This window comes from Manihot esculenta, chromosome 4, assembly GCF_001659605.2.
Source record: "Manihot esculenta cultivar AM560-2 chromosome 4, M.esculenta_v8, whole genome shotgun sequence".
Classification (NCBI taxonomy): Eukaryota; Viridiplantae; Streptophyta; class Magnoliopsida; order Malpighiales; family Euphorbiaceae; genus Manihot; species Manihot esculenta.
Window position 1 is genome coordinate 29,654,991 of NC_035164.2, and position 23,287 is coordinate 29,678,277.

At 29.9% G+C, this 23,287-nt stretch overlaps 2 protein-coding genes across 3 annotated transcripts; one reads left to right on the forward strand and one right to left on the reverse strand.

Moving 5' to 3' along the window:
• The first annotated feature begins 7,325 nt into the window (after positions 1 to 7,325).
• LOC110613179 (cysteine-rich and transmembrane domain-containing protein WIH2) lies at positions 7,326 to 13,283 on the forward strand. Of its 2 annotated transcripts, XM_043955893.1 has the most exons (4): positions 7,326 to 7,485; positions 7,572 to 7,836; positions 11,835 to 11,909; positions 13,146 to 13,283. In XM_043955893.1, the coding sequence occupies exons 1-3, from the start codon at positions 7,443 to 7,445 to the stop codon at positions 11,881 to 11,883; spliced, it is 357 nt and encodes a 118-aa protein (XP_043811828.1). In that variant the 5' UTR covers positions 7,326 to 7,442; the 3' UTR covers positions 11,884 to 11,909; positions 13,146 to 13,283. The 2 variants fall into 2 exon arrangements, with proteins under 2 accessions (XP_043811828.1, XP_021609878.1); XM_021754186.2 differs by lacking the exon at positions 13,146 to 13,283 and having other exon boundaries at positions 11,835 to 12,035.
• A 22-nt stretch (positions 13,284 to 13,305) lies between these two features.
• On the reverse strand, positions 13,306 to 16,659 carry LOC110613500 (protein AUXIN SIGNALING F-BOX 2). The gene is made up of 3 exons (XM_021754658.2): positions 15,679 to 16,659; positions 14,377 to 14,872; positions 13,306 to 14,286 (listed from the first exon to the last, which is right to left on the reverse strand). Exons 1-3 carry the CDS (start codon positions 16,128 to 16,130, stop codon positions 13,519 to 13,521), a joined length of 1,716 nt encoding a protein of 571 aa, XP_021610350.1. The 5' UTR covers positions 16,131 to 16,659; the 3' UTR covers positions 13,306 to 13,518.
• Positions 16,660 to 23,287: the final 6,628 nt, after the last annotated feature.

Below are 23,287 nucleotides of genomic sequence, written 5' to 3' on the forward strand. Positions count from 1 at the left end.
TTATTTTTTTCAAGATACAATAAATTGTAAATGTTTTTTTTTCATTTATAGCATGGTTTTTTCAAGTTTAATAATAACAAGAAATTAATTTAATATGACATGCAATAGATAATCACAAGATTTACTAATTTTTTAATTAATTCATTAATTATATATATCTATAATATATATAAATGTGTGAAGGAAAAGAAAATATTCCGAAAAAGAAAATATTCCCAAATTACTTATATATTTTTATAGTTATTATTTTAATTTAAATTAAATTTTATTATATAAAATAATCATAGAGTTCACTTAACTTCAAAGTTCTTAGTTCTATTTGTATTTAAATTTTATTTTTTACTATAAATTTAAATATATTTTATAACAAAATAAATTTAAAAATTATATATAATTTATTACTTTTACAGGATAGAACAAATATTTTAAATATCAGGAATTATATTTAAAATATTTATTCTATTTTATAAAAATGACTAAAATAAATTTTTAAAATGATTTTTAAAAGTAATTTATAATTTTCAAAATTTGAAAAATAAATATAGATTCTAAATAGATTTATATATAAATAAATGAATTTTATTTAATTTTTATATAAAATTTATTATATATTAGATTATATATATCTAATATATAATTATTAGATAAATGGTTAATGTTAGTTAAAATAGATAATAATTTTATTTTTTAAATTAATTTTAGTTAGTTAATTAAATTTGAATAAATGATGAAGAATAATTATTTATTTTAAAATAATCTCGTTATAAATGACGGGATAATTATGTATTTGAATGATAATTATTTTTTAAAAAAATTTAATAATAAATCATTTACTTTTATAAAAATGAGATTTTATAAATTAAATTGAATTAGTTTTAAATAATAAATTTAATTTAATTTAACCAATAAAACTCTAGTTTAAATGCAGTTCATTCTCTATTTCTTATAAAAAACTATAAAATTATTTTTCTGCTTAGCTTTATTTTTTAAAGGGTAATTTACAATTTAGTCCCTGGATATTATCATTATTAACAAGTCAGTTCCTGTAATTTTAGAAACCTATTAAAACGTCCTTATATTTTATTTCCGTCAACGAAATAGTCCTTCCGTCCTATTTTCCGTTAAAATTAGATAAAGGATGAGAGAGAAAATTTTTAAAATCCAATTTTACCCTCAAATAAAACCATTTATTTAGTCCTTGTATATTACAATTATTAACAAGTTAGTCCTTATATTTTCAAAAATCTATTAAAATATTTTTATCTTTTTTCATATCTATTAAACGTCCTTATCATTTTTTTATGTCAACTAAATAGTCTCTATCTTTTCTCAGATCTATTAAAACGTCCTTATCGTTTCTTTTTATCAACGAAATAGTCCCTGTCTTTTCTTTCGTCCTCCTCCTCCTCCTCCTCCTCCTCCGAAAAAGAAGAAGAAGAAAAAGAAGAAGAAGAAGAGAAAGAAGAAGAAGGAGCAGTTACATATATTGTGGAATGATTCGAAGAAGAAGAAGCCATCGAACAAGCCATCGAACAACTTTTATGAGAGAGAGATTCGCTTCAACCATGTAATAATATATTGTCGTATGCTATGGATTCATCATTGTTCTTTCCATTCTTGTGAAATGATTCAAAGAAGCAGAATAAGCCATTGAACAACTTCTGAGAGAGGGAGATGTTGAAACGGTGATGAGAGTGGATAATCCCTCTTTAATGATGTTTGACATGTGTAATTTATGTGACTAATAGAATGCCTAAATAGATTTAATTTATCTATAATTATAAAGAAGAAGCTATCGAACAATTTTTGTGAGAGAGATTCGCTTCAACCATGCAATAATACATTTTCATATGCTATGGATCCATTGTTATTCTTCTCATTCTCGAATGGATCCATTGTTATTTTTCTCATTATCGAATAACTTATTACATATGTTGTGGAACAATTTCTGAGAGACGTTGAAATGGTGATAAGAGTGGATAGCCCCTCTTTAATAACAGAATGCCTATAACAGAATGCCTATAACAGAATGCCTACGTCATTAAATGGTGATGAGAGTGGATAACTCCACTACCTTACTTTTTCTATCTTGCAGAATCAGCACAACTCTATTTCGACCACATTATTATTTTAGTTTGATGTTTTAGTTTCAATAACATCAGTATGCAAAAGTGAGTTTTTTTTATCAATTTTGAGTTATAAAATTTCAGATATTCAAAATGTTGTAGCTCAATTGACCAAATTAGTGTAAATTATTTAATAACTTTTGTGTAGATATTTCATTTTTTTTATTATTTTAAAAAAGTATTATATCTATAAATAAATATCGTTATTTAATGTTTAATATTTTAATAGTATTGTAATGCTTCATGTTTTAATTATTATTATTTGAATTTTATTTTATTTTTTAATAATATTTATGAATGACTATTTTTTAGCATGGCGGTTTTATTTATAAACTTATGATACAAATTAACAAATAATTTTTTTGTAAGTAAATTTAAATATTAGTTAATAAATTAAATTAAATTTATTAATATTTTATTCTTTTTAAAAATAATTATTAATGATTTATTACAATAATAAAATATTAAATTTTAATATTTGTCAAATTAATATATTATATAAAATTAATAAAAATTATATTACAGTGAGTAATCGATACAAAAGTGAATTATATTTAAACAATATCTATAACATTAAAAAGTGAGATAAATATCTTATATTATTAATTTTAAATTTTATTATAATAATAAAATTTAATTTTAATAATATTAAATTATTAGATAACATTTTTAATTTAAAAAATAATTAAATTTCTATATAAATAATTATCTTATCTCTCAATTAATTTTAATAAATTTGAATAAAGTTTACAAACATTAAGATGATAATCTACTTTTTATTAAAAATAAATTACAATATCATCTAATTTATTTAATTTTTTAAAAAAATAACATCAAAATCTTAGGTAATTAAACTTAAGATATCACATAATAGGTTTCAATTTTAAAATTTTTATAATTATTTATACTTAAATTCTTTCATTTCATTATTATAAATTAGTTTATATATACGAATTATAAATTAAAAATTAACTCATATTTAAAATATTTTTTACTATTTTAATTTATATATATTTTTAATTTTATTGTTATAAATTAATTTACATATATAAAAATTATAAATTATAGATTGATTGAGTTAATTATATATTTAAAATTTTTTATATATAATATGATAATGTTATAATTTTACACCATATATGGTATTACTTTTTAACCCATATAAAACACAAAAGAATCACAGAGAGGGCAGCAGAGGACCATCTCCGGCACAAGCAAATAAACAAGGGGGCCACAGCAGCCAGCCCCGATGAGAAATGGAGGTTCTTGCTCGTATTGATTGGCAAATAACAGAGGACGATGATTGTAGCAGTAGCCGGCGAGGGCATTTCACATCCTGCTTACATGGAACAGCCCACCTCCAGGATTCACCTGCCTTCTTAGATCCACCACCATTGTTCTTGTAGAACAGAACTTGGGTCTGCAACCATTGATATATATATATATATATATATATAATCAGAAAATAAAAAATTCATGCAGGACGAAAGAAAGAGAGAGCGAGAAAGAGAGGGGGGGGGGGGGTGATTGAAGAGAACAAAACCTAACATCAAAGCAACGCTCCCATGCGAAAGGGACGAAGTTTCAGGGCAGCTTTGTAGGAATGACCACAGAGCTTGATCCATTGTATAGTAGAAACACTAGCTATCTACTACAAGGAGGAGGGAGCTAACGTAAGAGAGAGTGACGCAGGTTGATAGATAAAGAGATTGGGAGATTATTTATAGAGAAATAAAATCTGACGGATAGTTACTTGACTCGGTTGTACTAAGAGATTCGGTTCGATAAATTTTATTTTATATTGTTTATATTAATTAAGAGTCTAGTGAATGCATAGTCAAATCTAACTCCAATTTTTAAAAGTCAAATAAATTTCTTTATAGTAAAATATTTGTATTAACGTTAATCATCCAATTACAAATATTTATAAATTATGAGTAGCATATATAGGAAATACTCTAACTGAGAAATTTATGTATTATTAGATGAGAAGGGATACAAAATCAGGTGAAAAAATATATCACAAATTCTGAATTCTATAAATGATGAGTATTCGGTTACTTGCCAAATTTAAACTTTGTAATTATGAAAAATTGTTAAGAGAGTAAATTAAAAACCCATATAATGTTAGAGGTAGGTGTTAGGGTTATGCAGGAGTTCCTGATAGTCTCAAACTAAATAACTGTATTAAATTAAAATTAAAATTAAAAAAAGAACTCCTAATTATCGAACTAAATTTATTTAATTATTTAATTATTATTATAATTTTTTATCAAAAATTATATTAAAAATTAATTTAATATATATATTTTAAAAATAATTTATAATAATATTATAATTTTAATATACCATTTTAATAATATGTTTTATATATAATATAATTTTAATAAAATTATAAATATATAATTATAAAATTATTTAATTATTAAATATTATTTATCATTTTATTCAACTAAGTCAATTAGTTGGTCATAGTTTCTTTTATCTAAATTGTTTACATATATAGTATATACATTGTATCCATATTAACAGAATTATATTAATTGAATATATAAATTATTAAAATAATTATATATATATAAATATATTTAAATAAATTTGAGAAATCTCAATTTCTCCACTTCAATTCTCATTTCAAAAAAATATATAATATAATAATATAAAATTATTATATTTTTTAATACTAATCAATTATTATAAATTTATAATAATATAATTTAATTAATTATAGATCATTCTACTTAATTAATATCTTATATAGTATTATAGATGTTTGATATTATTTTAATATTAAAATATAAAATTTATTAATTTAATATAAATAATATTAGTATAATATTAGAAGTATTCAATTATTTTAATAAAATTTAAATTTTATTATAAAATAAAGCACTGTACCGAAATAAAAATTAATATTAAAATTAAACGAAAACCAAATAAAATATATATATATATGAACCCTACTGAATTTCGGTTTGGATTCCGATTTCAAATTTAAAAAATTCAAGGATCTGCTTCTCAGTTGCAGTTCCTACAAGAAATGGCATGATAAAGAAACATCAAACTTGATGCTGCTAAAAAATTGCTTAATTGCTTTGAAGCTTTTATGATTAAGTCTCATTTAACTGTAAACTAATTTTAGTACCATCTCTCTAATATATTTAATGAATTTTTTTAATCAGCAACAACAATTCCATTCAAACTATAAAAAAACTAAAGATGTTTTTAGTTATAAAATTAATTTTCTATTTTCTATTTCTAATTTTGTTTTCATATTCTTTATTTTATTTTTTTAAAACAATTGAGAAAATATGTTCATTTTATATAATATTTAAAATTATTTTTTCCCGTAAAGACTAGAAAATATGTTTAAATTATCATTATTTTTTAAAAAATATATATGTTTATTTTTTTATAATACTTAATTTTTTTATAATACTTTCATCTTAATTTTTATATTAATTTAAAACAAAAATAAAAAGTTATGTTTCGTTTATATTATTATTAATCTCTTCAATTTTATTTTTAATAATAATCTCACTCAAATAAATATATAGTTCTAAATTATGAATTGGACTCACGTAAAAATGCATACATTTATGCAGTGAATTCACACATATTTAAATAAAATTTTCTCTAAATTTAATAGATATCGTAAGCTAATTAGGTTGACAATCTCACGATCTCTGACGAAATGTGAGTGTGCTTGATAAAAGTAGCTCTGTGTCAAGACTCGACCTATTCGGAGAGGACGAGTCTTGACGATAGTCTGGGTGTTAAAGTGTCAGGGTCTCCTTCTCCTGTAGTCGAACTGCGTTTTCTAATGTAACACATGCCTTGTGGTGACAACTCATCTTTTACTTTGGATGGATATTATGTAACATTAGAGGTTTTTTACCCGCTAGTCGTTATTTCTTCAGATTCAAAGAGGATATTTCCTATCGAGGTTTGGGACACGTGGCTTTTCAAAATTGGCTTTTTGCTACTCACGTTGCTTTCCCTACTAAACCTTCTGTTTATCGTGCCACATTTAATGTCTACCGTCAAAACGTCTTTTATAAGGGTCCATCGTCTTCTCTAAGTATCATTTTTGTTTTTCTATAACTTCTAGAGGAATTTACTCTTGCCACTCTCCTTCTGTTAAAGTTCTTATCTAATTTTTGATAACTCTTTTATCTTTTAATATGGATAGGAACGTCTCTTCCTCCCCTAGTGGGGTTTCTAGCTCCTCCTCTGACGGTCCATCGTCTTCTCTAAACATCACTTTTATTTTTCTATAACTTCTAAAGGAATTTACTTTTACCACTCTCTTTCTGTTAACTCTTTTATTTTTTGATATGGATAGAAACGTCTCTTTCTCCCGGGGTTTTCAGCTCCTCCTCTAATGGTTTCATCTGAGTGCCAGCCCTCATTAAAAAATCTATTAATTAATTATTCCGTATTAGAGACATTTTAAATTCTTTTTATAATACTTAATTGCTAAAATCAATGGACTAAATAGTAGATTTTTTAAAACGTTAGAATACTTTAGTGTATTTTTTAAAATTAAAAAATCAACTAATAAGTTTTTATATATTATAGGGATTAAATAATAATTTTTTATAATTTTTATAAAAAAATTTTAAAAAATATATTAAAGTTAAGTGACTATATTGAAAGCACACTCAAAGTTGATGGACCGTTGACGAAATGTTGTTTTGGTTTAATTTTCCAAGTAACTTCAATTTATTTAAAGGTATATTTAACTTTTTATCTAAACTAACGATAGATTTGACGGAGGATTCTAATTTTAACAGAAGAAAAACTAAGATATTGAATAGTTGAATTTCAAAAATCAAATAGTTTGTTAAAATAGTTGACACTCAAGAATTAAATTATAATTTTCTATTAGTAAAATATTTTTTTTTCTAATTTTTGAACTAAATTTAAAATTAGGAGTGAGTAACTGATCATCAAGTAATTTTACAAATTTTTAAAATATTAGTTGAAGTAAAATTGAAATATTATATTTTATATTTTTAATTGAATAAGTATATAAATGAAAATATATTATAATAATTTTTATTTATAAAAATAATAATAAATATAACTTATTTAGCAAAAAATACTATTATAAAATTAATAGTATTATTCGAAGATAGATGATTGATCTAACGGCTGTAAGTGAAAGCTCATCAACTTTGGATGAGGGGGCTCTCACTCTATTAGAAGTTTAGAACTAGTGAAAAACTGCGAATCTTCGTCGATTAAAGGACATCCTCTTCCTCGTATCAGCATTCTCAGGCAGCGACCATTCATCTCGGAGATTTGCTAAAAATGAGTTACCAGAAACCTCCCCACGAACACTACCCTCCCCCAGGTAATGCCCTAATCTCGTATCCTTTCTCTTTTTGTTTCTTGTAGTTGCTTTAGAATCTCAATTGGGACTTGTTGAATTTTAATAAGGATACACACCACCTTATCCACCACCGGGATACTCTCCTTCTGCGCCGCCCTACGAAGGGTACGCACCACCACCGCCTCCGTCTGGGTATACGGGGTACCCACCACCAGGGCCACGACAGCCGTATGAAGGGTATCAAGGATATTTCGCCGACGGGTACCCAACACCTCCACCGCCTGCTGGCCAGCCGCAATATCAGCATTGTCAGTACGAGCATCAGCATTACCAAGACGATTCGGATGGCTTTTCCTCGTTTTTGAAAGGCTGGTATGTTTTTATTCTTTATAATCAAATTTCTGTATATTTATCTATCTTTCTGCTCCTATTCATTCGTGTTTTTGTTCTATGGATGGAAATTTATGTTAATCTTCCAAATGGGCGTGCTATGATCTGAAATTCTCGACACTATTTGGAAATGATCATGAGAAGATTGGTTAAATCAGTTTGTAGCTATGTTTGGTTCAATTCATTTCTACAAATTTTTGTAAAATTCAATTGAATTACATATTCTATTTGGAAAAAAAAAATTTGGGATTCAACTTTAGGAATTAAATTTTCATGGAATGGGTAATAATTAAAAGTAATTTCTATTATATTTGATGTAATTTGAAATAAATTTCATAAAACTAACATAACTTCGTTTTTTGGAGTAAAATGCCCACATCTACAAATTTTTATCCCAATTATCCACCTTATACTTATTTTACCTTCTTACTAATTTTCCTACCTACTGGCTTTCTATAAAATCTCCTATATTATGAGACATGAATTTATTTTATGTTTATTAATTATTTTTAATCGTTTTATGTTTGTTTATTGTTGTATATTTATTCATTATAAGATTTTTTTTTGGCAGTAGAAAATTATACTTCTTAAACTTTACTAATTCTAAATGAAGGGTTATGGAATTCAATTTAAGTTGTGCCATAATCAACAGTGAGTTATAGATTTCTAGTAGAATACTTGAATTGAATCAAACATGTGATAGAGGTTTCTCAAGTTTTTTATCAGATTATGGGTTTGGGTAACCCATAAGCCGGCCTATTATGGTTCATTTGTAGAACCTGGTCTTGGCGTTATGCAGTCTATACAAATTAGGTTTTAGAATCTTACATCTATAAACATTGAGATAACTGAAGTCTACAACTTCTTATAAACAAGGCATATCTGATTAAGCTCTATTTTGAATAGAATCATCTACAGTATTAAGGGGGGGCTTCTATCAGAATTGAGAACACTTCTTTCTAGATTAGTAGAGCCACCGTTATGATAGTCATAAGTTGTGAGACCTTAGTGTAGCCAATCTTTGGTTGCATCTTCCGTCTGATGTACCATCCTTCTAACCCTGTCCGTCACTTCTGCCATGAATAAGAACTTTTGCCATTGTTACCAAAGAATTCCAGGTTGGTAGCTGTGTAGTTACAGATAGATTCTGTTTAAAAAAATATTTTTCATGATTTGTGTAATTTAATGTGTTTTTTATAAGGAATTGAAAAATAAAGATCATGTTAATGAATCTTATAGTAGTATTTTTAGATGCGATCCATAAACACAAAACGAAAATAGAGAGTTTTGAGTTGGGTTTATTCATGTCATGTTAGAACGACTTATATATGTCACATTTTTTATATTGTTTCACATGTCAACCCATGATCCATTAACCCATTTAACCCGCTTTTCCCACTGTGTGTTTTGTTTCTCTCTCTAAACCTTGTCCAGAGAGCAGAAGCAAAGTGTAATTCCTTGTCCCTTAAACGAGTAAAAAGAAGGTCATGGGTCAAGCATGTAAAGAGATCCCCTTTTAGTCTTAGTCGAGTAATTTCATTTCATTTGTGAGCCCCTACTTCTGTTGTGTAAGGTACAATAATTTCATTGCAAAGGACAATCTGTGGCTAAGAGGTATACACAGCACGAAAGAATTGATTATGATAAAGCATTTTCCTCTGTTGTGAGATTTACTACAATTCACCTCATTTTGGTTGTCATAGCCACCTTGGACTTGAAATTGTACCAAATAGATATAAAAACTGCTTTCCCATTGAAGAACTTGAGCAAGAAATTTATATGGAGCAACATGTGTGGTTTTTTGAAAAAGCCAAGAATACAAATGCGACTCAGGAGATCAATTTATGGTTTGAAGCAATCATCCAGATAGTGTATTTGAGATTCCATAGAGCAATTGTCTCATGTAACTTTGTTCAAACGGATGAAGACCATTGTGTTTCTATTAAGAGTTCCAAATGTGAATGATATACTTTTAGGATCAATATGGAGAGGTCATTCTAAGAGACTGTTAGCACTTTCAAATTTCAGTAGTAAAATACATTAAAGAAAGTAAGTTTTAGAGCGATTTAATGTGTAGAGTTATCCTATAAACATTCTTTATGGCAAAAGGTGATGCTTCGAGTTTAAGAATATGTCCCAAGACTCCATGACAAAGGAATGATTGGAAAAGAGTTCCTTGTGCTAGTGCAATTGAGATACTGATGTATGCTAAGTTTTGTACCTAGCCTGATATGTTGAAATGATAAGCATAGATCAAACAACCGAGGCCAAGCAAACTGGAAAGTGGTCAAGAGAATTTTTATATATCTAACGGCATGGTGGAATATTCCTTGTGTTATCAAGGCAAGTGCTGACTGGGGAGTTGATGAACCTAAACTCTAACAATTTTATCTCAATTGAGTTTAAATTTAGCTTCACTCTTAACCTTATTAAAATAATAATTTTTATTTTTATTGCATTATAATTTTAATTAGCAATAGATTTTAATTTAACAATATCTACTTAAACATAAACTTTAAATAATTTAAATTGAATTCTGTAATTTGTAGTTTATTTTAATTTATGGATATTAGGATTAAAAACATACATGTAAAAAGACAGTAATAAAATATATTAGCTTCATATGATTAATAATAGTACACGAAATTCACACCAATAAAAGCTCACCACAGCAGCAAATAATGGGGAACCGACCCTCAATGGAAGGGTCTGAAAATTAACTCTCAAAGTCGGACGAAAAACAGCACTCAGCAAATTGCATGCGGTGCCAGATGAAGGGAGAAGGAAAGAATAGCAAAAGAAGGAAGAATAAACAAATAGAGTTTGCAAGTCATTCTCGGAGCAAGAAGAAAGTGCAGAAGTAGAAGAAGGAGAAGATAGATTTCAAAGAAAAAAAGAAGATGACCTGTGAAGAAGAGGATGAAGAAACAGCCCAATGAAGAATAAGAAGAAGAAGGAGACTTGGGAAAAAGAAATTAACTTGTGATTGATTTAGACCTGAAGCAGAGACAAGTCAGTGTTTGCTGGAGCAGAGGTGCTTAGAGCTTGGAGAATCTATGTGAAGTAATCGATTTTGTTGGAAACAAATGCAAGGAATCAATATCACTAGGGAAGAATTAAAACATCAATGCACTTAGAAAGTTATTTGAATCTCGATCCCTTTCTTTTCATGAAAGATTTTTCATCGAAAAGAAACATAAACTTGAACAGTGAAGGAAAGAGAAAGGAGAAGAAATTTGAACAATGGCATAAAAGAAACAAATATGCCTCGAGTTGAAGACTTGAATCTATGCCATGCAAGCAATCAAGTCATTGATGGCACCATGGATATAGCAGCGTCAATGGCCAGCAAATGGGCCGAGTATTAGACTCATTCCTCGAAACAATCACTTGCTCACCAGTTCACACAACATAGAGGTAGAAAGGGCAGGCACCAGGATTAAATAGGGCTTGGGGTGACATTGGAGAAGAAAGTTCTTATTTTAGGCCTTTAGGTTTTTAGCCTTTAGGTTTCTTTAACTACTCAAAGCCTCAAAATTATTTAGTTTGAACTAAAACCCATCTTTTTAGGTTTAAAATTTAGATTACACTCTTTTTGCTTAAATGTTAAAAACTTTTTTATAAAAATATAATTGTATTGCTAATTTACTTGAGCTTTTATCAAGCCTATTAAACAAGTTAGTTCAGAAGCCTATGAATGAGCCAGGGATTCAAACTTAATCCCACAATTAGCCCGTTAAACAAGTTAGTTTACAAGTCCATAAGTGAGCTGGTTCTCGAGTCTAAACTAGCCAAATATTGATGAGTGTTTAGCTCAATATTAGTGTTGAGCCCAGCTTTTATGAAGCCATTTGCGAGTTGTTCAACTTATTTACACTCTTACCCCTTGAGAATGAAAAATAATGTTGTTGAAAGTATAGATTTGTTGCTTCATTCCCTCCTTAATATTGATCTGATGGTTGACATTTGTTCCTGTGCAGTTTGGCAGCACTTTGCTGCTGTTGTGTGTTGGAGGAATGCTGCTTCTAAAATTTAAACTACGTTCATGGGATCTGGTAATTCTTGTTTTCATTTCCTTTATCCAGTTGTATGGTTTTTGTGCAAAATTAATTATAGCGTTCCTGAAAATTTGTACACATTATAAATATTCTATAATATTATTATTATTATTATTTGCCTTCTAAATCTGAAGATGAAGCACGTTTATATTGTCAAACCCTTTTTTTTTTTTAATTGTCTCCTGTGACCAAAGAAATGAAAGACATCATCATTGGCACTACTATCACCAGGCAGTATTATTATCATCATAATCACCAGAATTAACACCTATATCCCCAACACCAATGATCCAACAATTAGCACTAGCCACTTATAGCCATGATCATTATCAGTGTCCCCTTCATGATGTTTACCTTATCCTTGTAGATCCATTGATGTCATAATCCGCCATCGCTGATGTCACTAGCATATTATTGTCTCATGCTTACAGAGGACATGGTAAATAATAACCAGTAATAGGAAAGAAAATCAGAGATCATCGAGTAAACCCGTGTGTTCTGTGGATAAATGAAACCGGAGGATGAACCACTTGCCGAAGTTCTGTGGATAATTTTTTTTTTTTTTTAAATTTAATTCACGTAAAAGAAGTCATGTTCAAGGATTTCATTTCATGTTCAAAGATTCCATTAAATTATGATGAAAGTTATTATTTGAAATTCAAATAGAAAGGGAGTGACTTTTATAAGCAAAATTAAGTTTAATGACCTCAATAAAAACTGCGGGCAAAAATGACTCCCAAGTTGCAAGCTAGTTTGGACTGTGTAGGCACTCAACTCTTTGCCTGTGCGTAGACACAGAAAAAGTAAAATTCTTTCGAGGTTGTTCTTAACTCTATTCAGTGCTGTAATAAAGCCTGGTGTTCATAGCCAAGGTGGCTGACAAATCGACTCTTGACCATTTACTTCTAATTTTTCAACGCTGGCTAGAACCTAACGACTTGTGCATGACTCCATCTAATAAGCACTTGTTAATCCAACAGCTACTGGCAGTTAAGGCCCTACAAATTCTACCCCTTTGACGGCCAAGCATAGCCGTAACAATTATGTACGGTTGCAGCCTGCAAGACACGCCAGATAATTGTTTATCATCTTGTCTTCCCTACTAATTAGCTGAAACAGGTTACAGTGTCTTCTTCAGACCTAGTATTGACACTTGTGTGAGACCAAATCTTCCGTATTGTTATGCTTCAGGTTTCTTCATATTCTTTCCTAACAGCAAAAATTCATCTGCAGATATTGGATTCAAGACCAGGGAGCATCGTTATGAATCAAGCTAAAATAAGCAAAATGCAGACCAGAGCGATCACTGGTTGGAATATCTAACCCATCACAACACTCAACACTCCCAGTATCTCCCTGTAAGCAGATTCCCCCCATCTACTTTGGATAAATATTTGGAACTGGCAGATTTTGCCAAGTGCTAACAAAGTTCTATTTATAATAACAAGGATTACAAATAGCAAATCTCTGATAAAATCAAAGAGTAGCATGCCTCTAGAAAACAACAGGCTAAAAAACCGAAAAATCAGCTGGCCTAACTAAAGTACTAGTTAATAACAAAGAAAATAATATTCAGCATTGCCAGAAATATACACCCCAGATTCACTTACAAAGTCCACACAAAGCCCGGTGCATCTTTCCGTCGCCCTACCAATGTCCGATATAGGTACATCTTGTCTACTTTCTGTGTATCATCACAAATAAAATCTGCTAGCTCATTTTCATTCATGATCTCCACATTGAGCCGCGGCATCTTATTTGCTAGGGTTTTGCAGCCTCCAAGAGTCACTTCACAGGACGACATCCAAAGGGATCGCATTGTTTCATACTTTCCCACGTCCATCAGAAGTGCTCCATTGCCAAAAGGGCAGTCCCTGATCTCTAATTTGCGAAGTCTTTTGCAACCATTTAATACGAACTGCATTCCCTTGTCACCATCCCCAGCAAATGCAATTGAAAGCATTTCAAGTTGCTCGGCATACATCCCAATGTAAAGGAAAACTTGGTCAGTCAGAAGACCAGTCATCGACAACCGCCTGAGACCCTTACATGAATGAACAATAGCCCCAAAACCTTCATCCAATGGCTGCATGGTCACAGCATCTGGTTTTATGGGATCCAGGATGCACAACCTGAAGCGGATAAAATTGGGGCAGTTCTTGGCTACTGTTATGAGGGCTGCATTCGTCATCTGCTGACAGAAGTATAAAATTGAATGAAGCTTAGGACAACCACCGGAAATGGCCACCAGGCCTTCTTCTGTCACTCCCGCATTTCCTACGTAGGGATCTGAAGGGAAAACCCTCAGTTCCTGCAAATCCTTACAAGTGGATGCCACAACTTCTAGTCCTTTATCTCCGATACAGTCTAATATCTGCAAACATTGTAGATGATATTGTAATATCTGTGATGATAAATAAAAGCAAAACCTTGAATTTTGTAAAAGTTAGTGAAGAGGCCATACCCACAAGCGCTGGAGTTTCCTACAATGGCGAATTAGCTTTGTGAGCTCACTACCTTGAATTCCTGGAGCATAGCTTAGATTCAAGGATGTCAGGTTTGGGCAAATCGAGTGAAAAGCTGGTAGGCAGTGAGGAGCAACATCCAAAAACCCCGACAAACTCCTGACTGATTTACATTTTTGAATGGCGGTCAATAATTTATTGTAGGCTTCAGAATCTGGATCATGTATATAAGATCCTACACCCAAGTCTATTAACTGAGGTGATTGCATCAATATCTTTTGGAGCGTATCGAATGGAACTGCCCGATTTAACCTCAAACTCCTGAGATTTGGAGATCTTGCTACGAGTCTCTCAAGAACTCCTAAATTAATATCTCCTTTAAGGCAAGCAAAATTAAGTGATACAAGAGATGTACAGCTGTCATGGAAACAACTAAGCCAATGGCCTCTGTGATCCTCAACTTCATTTTCTTGCAGGTCCAGCTCTCTAAGAAACCTAAGGTAAAGATCGAGGAAAGGCATAGAACTGTAAGGAACACAACTTAATGTCGTTCAGAATTCTAAACATGCATCATATGTCACTGTAGTCAGCTAACCAGGTGATATTATTGCTGCTATTATAACAGAACGGGAACCAACTATCCAGACAATCAATGCACACTGGTAAAGAACTTAGCGGCAAGAAAAGAAAACCAGGAAATTTTCAGAAAAGCAGTGCATCTGCGCTCATTAAGCATTGAGCTTCTGATAATTAAGTTAAAATAAGAGCATTCACTGCATTTATTGGCATGCCAACAATGTTTTTCTATATAGATAAAGAAGCCAACCTAGAAATAGACAAGAACTTGCAGACTGAAACAACACAAACAAGCATGAAAATCAGCAAATCCTCCAACCTCTGTGGAGGAACTATTAATGCTCTGCGCAAGGAACTGTCAAATTAGATCCACTTGATTAACTTAAAACCTTCCTGAATTTCGCCGAGGATTCTAGTGCAACAAGACACTTGATTAACTGAAAACCTTGGGCAACCAGAAAACAAACAAAACCCAATTCACAATATAAAACTTTAAAAGTGCTACCTGTCCTAAATCCTGCACAGGAGGGTCTTAACCAAAATGGCAATAGACTTTTCTACTTCTAAAAGCAATTCTACAAGCAATTCAAAGTAAAAACTAGAAAGTAACCTCAAGAGAAAGTCAAAGGAACATTCTTTTAAAGCAACCCACATAATCAACACCCCACTGTAGAACAAAACAAAAGCCGAAGCGAAGAGCTCACACAATAACTTTCAATTCTTACCTACAATTAGCAGCAATAGCAGCAAGCCCATCAGTGGTGAAACCTTCACAACTAACAAGAACCAAAGACTTAAAATTCGCAAAAGACCTTGACAGCAGCTCCAAGCTTTCATCGGAAACCACCATCCTTTTCAGCCGGAGCTCCTCCAAGCCGACTCTGTTCCGGGCGAAAGCTTCGATCCAAGGGTAAACGAAACCTCCCCAATCATGTGGGACAAGATTGAAGTCAGCGAAATGAGGCTTTCCCTTCAAAGTAATAGACTTTAAAGCAGGAAACCTTTCGATCACTCTGTCTGGACTGATCGCATAGCAATTTCCTATAAACACCTTCTGCCTGCTGGAGCTTTCGATTCTGTACCATGATTTACAGACCTGAGACAACGCGTTGCGGTCTCTGTGTGACGTTACATAGTCGAAAACATGCTCTAATACCTCGTCTGGGAAATAATTCATTCTTTTTTTCTCCGTCTAATAAGAAGGGACAATACACATTCAATCTAGAAACCAAAGATATCCAAGAAAGAAAACAACCCAGATCTAAAGCCGTAAAATTGTAGCTAGATCTTGAATTAGAAGTACAACGCCAAGATAGTAGATCTGGAGATGCAAAAATTACAAATGGGTATTATTAGAAAAGTGACAAAAGAGAAAAAACGGTCAAATTTTCCCGAGAAAGTGAAGGAAAATGCACTGTTGTGTTATGAGTGACATGTTTGAATCAAAAAGTGATGATTACAGAAATTGAAAAAAGAGGAGGCGGGGGAACGTTGAAAAAAAAAACAAAAAACAGATCAAATAACATAGATCTAAGAATCTGCGACTTCCACAAAAGGAAATTGCCAACCAACTCAAAATCCAATGATGTTTATACCCAGTAATAGGAAATGAAGCCACAGAGAGAACTCATGCAGAGATTCTTCCCCGTCCCTCCTTTCTCTCAGAAAAACACACACACACACACACACACTTGAGCTTGGAGTTTAACTCAGGGAAGCAGCTGAGCTAACCATGGTAAATTTGAGTAACCCAACCAAGATTAGCCATGGGTTTTAGATCTAACGGTGCATGTGATCTGATGAAAAGTTAAGACAATCTAGACCATTGATTGGGGTGACATGCATGTGTCGTTATCTCTGGTTTCGAAGTGAGCCTCTCTCTCGCTGCCAAAGTCTTGTTAAAGAGAACAGTAATGGGTCTGTCAGATAAATAGCATTGGTTTTTCAAAATATTACGAGAATGCCATGCCACAGATAAGGTCGTCGCTTATGTACTCGCGGTAGCGTTTGTACTCGCTCTCTCTAACGGAAACACCACCATGTGGGGCATTTCAACTCCTTCGTTTACCAGAGTTGGTTAAGATGCAGCGATTACACAAGCTTTCTATTCGCGCGAATGGGTTTCAATTATACGTCAAATAAAGCTTTTTTTTAATTAAAAAATAAAATAAAATTCCTTTACTTGTGAATCTCTTTTTTTCCCGAACATAATTTGAAAGAGTAAGTTTCTATTCACATGTATCTTATTGTTATTAAATTAGTATTGGGACGATATCAAATACATATTTATATTTTAAATTTTATTAAAAAAATCTAAACTTTGAAAATATTTTGTAAAATATTTAAAAATTAAAACTCATATTATATTTTTACATTAAAAAAATTTATATTTAAATTCAAATTAATCTAAAAACATTATAAAAAATTCGTGTGTGATAATCTCTTTGTTAGAGTTAGTTTTTATATTTTTTGCTTTCTCAGTAATTCAGTCTGATGTTTTGAAATTCAGATAACAGATTTATAGAGTGTAAATTTAAATGGAAAAATTACTTTTTAGTCCTTCAGGTTTAACGTAATTAATACTTCTGTCCCTCTATTTTGGCGACCCAACACTTAAGTCCCTCATTTTCTCTTCTGTCCAAATTCGCAGTCCTTCCGTCCAAAATAGCCGTTTGAAACACGTGAATTGATAAAATTAACCCTCACTAAATCCAAACCCAAATACCCCTTCTTCTTCTTCTTCTTCTTCTTCTTCTCCTTCTTCTTCTCCTTCTTCTTCCTACCATTTTCTGCAACTTCTTCTTCTTCTTCTTCTTTCTCCTTCTTCTTCTTCTTTCTCCTTCTTCTTCTTCTTCTTCTTCTTCCTACCCTCTTTTCTGCAACTTCTTATTCTTCTTCTTCTTCTTCTTCTTCTTCTTCTTCTTCTTCTTCTTCTTCTTCTTCTTCTTCTGCAACGGGAGAAAGCATAAAAGAGAAAAAAAAAAGAATTTCACATTAAGAGAAGGGTATTTCTGGAAAAAATTATCACCTCTCACTTTTGACTCTTTGACCAAACGGTTTAAATGGACGGAAAAACTACGAATTTGGACGGAAGAGAAAGTGAGGGACTTAAGTGTTGGGTCGCCAAAATAGAGGGACAAAAGTGTTAATTACGTTAAATCTGAGGGACTAAGAAGTAATTTTTCCAATTTAAATTGATCGAAAGATATTTCTCTCTTTTATCCCTTTTCTTTTTATTTGTTAATGACATTTAACGGTTAAGTTTAGATGGAGAGAAAGATATTCCTGTCTTTTTATCATTTTCTTTTTATCTGTTAGTGACGTTCAATACAGTTATAGTGTCACCTGTTTCTGTCACTCAAATCCGTGTATACGAACGTGTCAGACTCCTCTCCACACCAGGTGTAGGCATTTAATTCTCCAGATACGCATGCAGACAGGGCTGCGAAATGACTGGACCAGTTGCTCTCTCTCACGTTACATTACCGGACTGGATCATTTTTCCAATGGTTTTGAGTTTGTAACTAATCTGACTTGCCTTGTATGCCTGTGCTCAAGCTAAAGATGTTGAACTGATCAATTGAAAAGAGGTTTTCATGAGTTTTTTGCTAGCTTTAGTTTTCTTGAGTCTTATTTCGCCCACAGTAGGGAGCTCCGATGGTTATCATGCTCTTACCGCTGCTATATGCTTATTACTGATAACACTGTTTCAATTTCTGTCTGAATTTTTCTTTTGAGTTGCATTGTATCGTGTGTTTTAAGGTTTAAATTGTTTATAGACGTGTGGGTTTTGCCTAATTGTGATTCTAAAATTGTGGTTTTGCCAATCATTTGTCACATTGACTAATAATAAGCAAAGGCTCAATTATTTATCACCCTTTTCCTCTAATAGTTTTTGTGGGCCAAAAGAGCTGCACTCTTGAGTCAAACTGTCAAAAGAGTGAACATCTCCTCCTTTAGAAAATTGCTTTTTTTTTTTTTTTTCTTGGTAGAAATTATTCTAACCAAACAAGCTCTCCAAATTAAAAAAGCTTTGGTTCAGAATATTTGCTTGTAGACTACATAACCCATTTGTTATCATTGCAAAATTATTTCACTTATTCTCAAAACAATTTTGAACTTTTATCATTAGGCATGGAGGAACCAAGAATTATCATAACCAATTTCAGTGGTTCTCAATTGATAAGAATATAATAAAATAAAATAAAAGAATTTTAGAATTATATATTAATATTTTTAATTAATTAATTAATTAAATAATAACCTTAGATGAAAAGATGGTTTGATAATTATTTCTATCCTTATCTCAAAATGTGACTTTATAACAAAGGATATGTCTGCCTATTTCTTACCCTAACATTTTAGTCCTTTATAGATTGATGCATTATGCCTTTGCTCTCTCATTTCCTTTGTTGCTTTTCAACCCTTTTCTCTTGTCCCCCTGTTTAATATGCTTCTTTTTTTCTAAAAAAAAAAAATTATTTTTTATTATAAAATTAAAAAAAGTTTTTTTTTAATTATTATTGAGGCTATTAAAAAAGTAGTTAAAAATTATAATGACAAAATTCTATATAAAGCTTCGATAAATAAAAATTTTATATAAAATTTATTAATATTAAATTACTTATATTAACATATTATTTAATTATTTACTTTTTTAATCTGGCCTCTGAATTCCTGACTCGACAACGAGGAAAGACAAAAAAGAAAGAACAAGATATTATGTGGAGTGCAGGGCAGCTTTAATTTGCAGGGGAAAAAATATGCTTCTTTTTCGCAGTTTTTTCCTTTTAAAAAAAAAAAATGCATTCTTTTAGTACTCATTCCCATGTGTCTATTCAAAAGTAAAATAAGAAAAAATAAAATAATTTTTTTTGATTAAATTATTAATTATTTAAAATATTAATAATAAAAAATTAATCTCTATATTTTTATAAACTAATCTCTAAATATTATTATTATTAAATAAAATTTTATATTTATTTATAAAATTTTAATATTTTATATGATAAAAATATTAAAATAAAAATTAAATAAAAAAATCTATCATTTTTCTATTGCCTTAATTAAATAAGAAAAATAAATTATTGATAAGGGAAAAGTTAAACATAAAAGAATTCATCAAGTTTGAATATGAATGCATGTTGATTTAATTTTTATTTTATTTTAAAATAAAATATGTTAAAAATTAATAAATATGAAAAGTTAGTTTATAAAAAAAATATATAAATACTTATTTATAAGCAATTATAATATTTATAGGGATGAGTAGCTAAAGAGGCCATTTTATTACAAATTCACTCTGATTAAAAATATTTTTAATTAATTTTAAAATATTATATCATTATTTATTAATGATATTAAAAAGAAAATTTTAATATGCTAACGAAATAAAACTATATGATTTTTCTAGTAACAAATTAAATCATAAATTTATTTAAAAAGACATTAAATCATCATAATTTTTTGTAATTATTCATTAATTTAATATAAAATCTAAAATAATATTAAAGTTATAATTTTACTCACTTTTATTTTAAAATTTATAATTTAATTTATATTAAAATAATATTTTTAGTATTATACCATTAATAAATAGTATTAATTTTTTGACGTTTCTAATAAATATTAAGTGTAATAATTAAAATATAATTATTAATTAAAAAAATAAAATATAAAAAACATACTGTTTCACTGAAAATATATAATTTAATTTATATTAAATTAATATTTTATAATATAATTTTTATATCAATATTTTTAACAATATTTATAAATTATTACTTTTTATTAATTATACCATATATATTAGTTTAACACAAATTAAAATTTAAAATATAAAATATAAAATTAATAAAATTATATTGATTTTAATTATTTAATTAAATAAATCAAGTCCATATAAATTTATAATGCAAATGCATATAGATTCAGATGTTATTTTACATTATAAATTCAAATAAACTGATTTAGGTGATTTTTTTTCCTTGTCAATCCATTGAACGAGTGGAAAACCAAATTTGACAAGCAATCTCAATTTTTCAAACTCATCTTTATACTAAAGAAACAGCCTAGTACCTAGCTAGTCTAATTGCCAAAAGGGTGCTTCCCTCCAGGCTTCCACTTCCCCCGGTGGCCGGTGGGTGGTGCTCACTGGTGTCTGATAATTCCTTCTTTTACTCTCTTTTTTCTCCTTGCATGAACTTGGAATAGGGCACAGAGCCCTCCCAGTCAAATATTACTGTGCCACGTGTACACTTTCAAGTGGACCACGTACACCAGTTTATAGCATGAAGTATTCAGTTGGCATGTGATGGTGGGCCATAACATTCATTTTGTTATCTTCTTGATCACTCGATTGATGGATGGCCTAAAACATGCCTCACAACTTAGGGGTCATTTAGGGTCTCTTAGACTTTATTATTAAAAATTATCTTTTATATATATTAATTAAAAATTATCTAAAATTAAATGTGTTATAATTATAAAAATTTCAAAGTATTATAACCATTTAAAATTTTAAAATAAATTTAAAATTTTTTAACTTAAAAATTTTTCATTATATATAAATATAAAATTATAAATAATTTTATAAAAATTTATTATTTTTTTTATAAAATCATTAACCATTTAATAACTAAATTTGAGTGGTATGATAAATTTAAATTTATATTAAATAAATATTAAAAAATATTGAGTTTCGAATTTTAAAAATACTGAGACCATCAATAGAACGAAAAGCATAAATGTCAAAGGAACATATGCCAACTTTTAAAACCATTTTCCTTGTCTTAAATGTGAGGTGGTTGCCTATGATTGGGTGTTGTTGAGTCATTACTACTAGTTTTTATCATTATCATTATTAGTACCGAATTCACCAAACTAAAATGTTGGGTTTGGTATAAATTTACAAATCTTAAAGATTTGATAGGAATCCATTGCAAATCATAAACAAGTCGATTTTATACATGAGTTTTTAAATATATTTTATAATTTTAATTAATATATACATGTATATTTGCGCATTTATATAAATAATTAAAATTGTATATTTTATTATAAATTATGTTAAACAAAAGAATAAACTAAAACAAGCACGTAATTAAGCTAAAACGAAACGACGTAATTGGAAGCACAACAAATTACGTCCAATAAGGGGTTTGAATTTTGGATTTTGAAGAGGGAGTAGTTAGGCCATGGTCGGCTACTTCCTTTTTTTTTTTTTTTTTTTTTTAATTATGCCCCACTTTGCATATAATTATAACCACAATCACATTATTGAAAGTGAGAGTCATCTAAATAAATAAGTAAATATTCTTTTTTTTTTTTTTTCAAAGTCATAACTGGTGATCATTTCCATCTTCATTTGCCCCTCTCTTTCCCATCATTTACTAGAACCGCTGCCATGTGAAGTGCATCAAGTTGTGGAACCATATATAAACAGTATTGCTAATAAATCCTTCTATGAGTAGTTTGATTCTAATCCATTCGGTATTTATTTTTTTACATTTTATTATTAAGTTAAAATTTAAATAAATCAATTAATTATAGTTCTTGACAAACTAGTATTTACCTTTAAAAAATAAAACTACCATATAAACGTTATCAAGCAAGAGAAAAAGGTGAAGGATAGATGGAGATGGGTATGATTCATGGGCATGAAAATTGTGGAAGGAAAATGAATGGGCATGCGAGATGATAACGCATGGAAAAGGATGGTGGTCCTTAGTAATAGCAATTAGCACATATGATAGTGAGAGTAAAAGGATAGGACTTTATTGAAAGGGAAATGAGATATAAGATGTTCCTTTTAACGATTCAGATGGTCCAAAAAGGTTGTGTCCCACAATCAACTTTTCCAAGTTATCCCACAGCAACAAGGACAAGCAGTCTTAATCAACCCATATACAACAGGAGGCAACCCAAAATCAAGTCATGGACCACATCCCATTGGAATTCTTGTCATTTCCGACACTTTGTAAAGATGAGAACCTACACTACCATATGCTCACTTCATCACTATTCTGTTCAAAGTCAGCTGGTCCATGGAGGATTTTTTTTTTAGGGCCTGAAATTGGGGACAAGTAGCCTCTGCCATGATTCGGTTCAAATTCAAAATCAGACTAATTCACACAACCCAAATCAGGATTGCCTTGGGGAGCCGGTCCTTTCCCCTCCCCGCTTTCAATCGGACTGAAAAATCAACTGTTCAACCTATCACTCGGATCAAGTTCAACATGCTAATTTCTTTTAAAAAAGAAAAACTCAGAAAATGATTTCAACATTTGATTTGACTCGATCCATATCAAATTGAAACCAAATCAAAACAGAAAC

What these genes read in the sequence shown, in the direction of transcription:
- LOC110613179 (XM_043955893.1), top strand. Translation starts at nt 7,443, where the DNA reads ATGAGTTACCAGAAACCTCCCCACGAACACTACCCTCCCCCAG. An exon ending in CGAACACTACCCTCCCCCAG is followed by an intron (nt 7,486 to 7,571) that starts GTAATGCCCTAA and finishes AATTTTAATAAG; the next exon opens with GATACACACCACCTTATCCA. An exon ending in TCCTCGTTTTTGAAAGGCTG is followed by an intron (nt 7,837 to 11,834) that starts GTATGTTTTTAT and finishes GTTCCTGTGCAG; the next exon opens with TTTGGCAGCACTTTGCTGCT.
- LOC110613500 (XM_021754658.2), bottom strand. Translation starts at nt 16,130, where the DNA reads ATGAATTATTTCCCAGACGAGGTATTAGAGCATGTTTTCGACTATGTA. An exon ending in GCTATTGCTGCTAATTGTAG is followed by an intron (nt 14,873 to 15,678) that starts GTAAGAATTGAA and finishes TCTTTACCTTAG; the next exon opens with GTTTCTTAGAGAGCTGGACC. An exon ending in GGAAACTCCAGCGCTTGTGG is followed by an intron (nt 14,287 to 14,376) that starts GTATGGCCTCTT and finishes CAATGTTTGCAG; the next exon opens with ATATTAGACTGTATCGGAGA.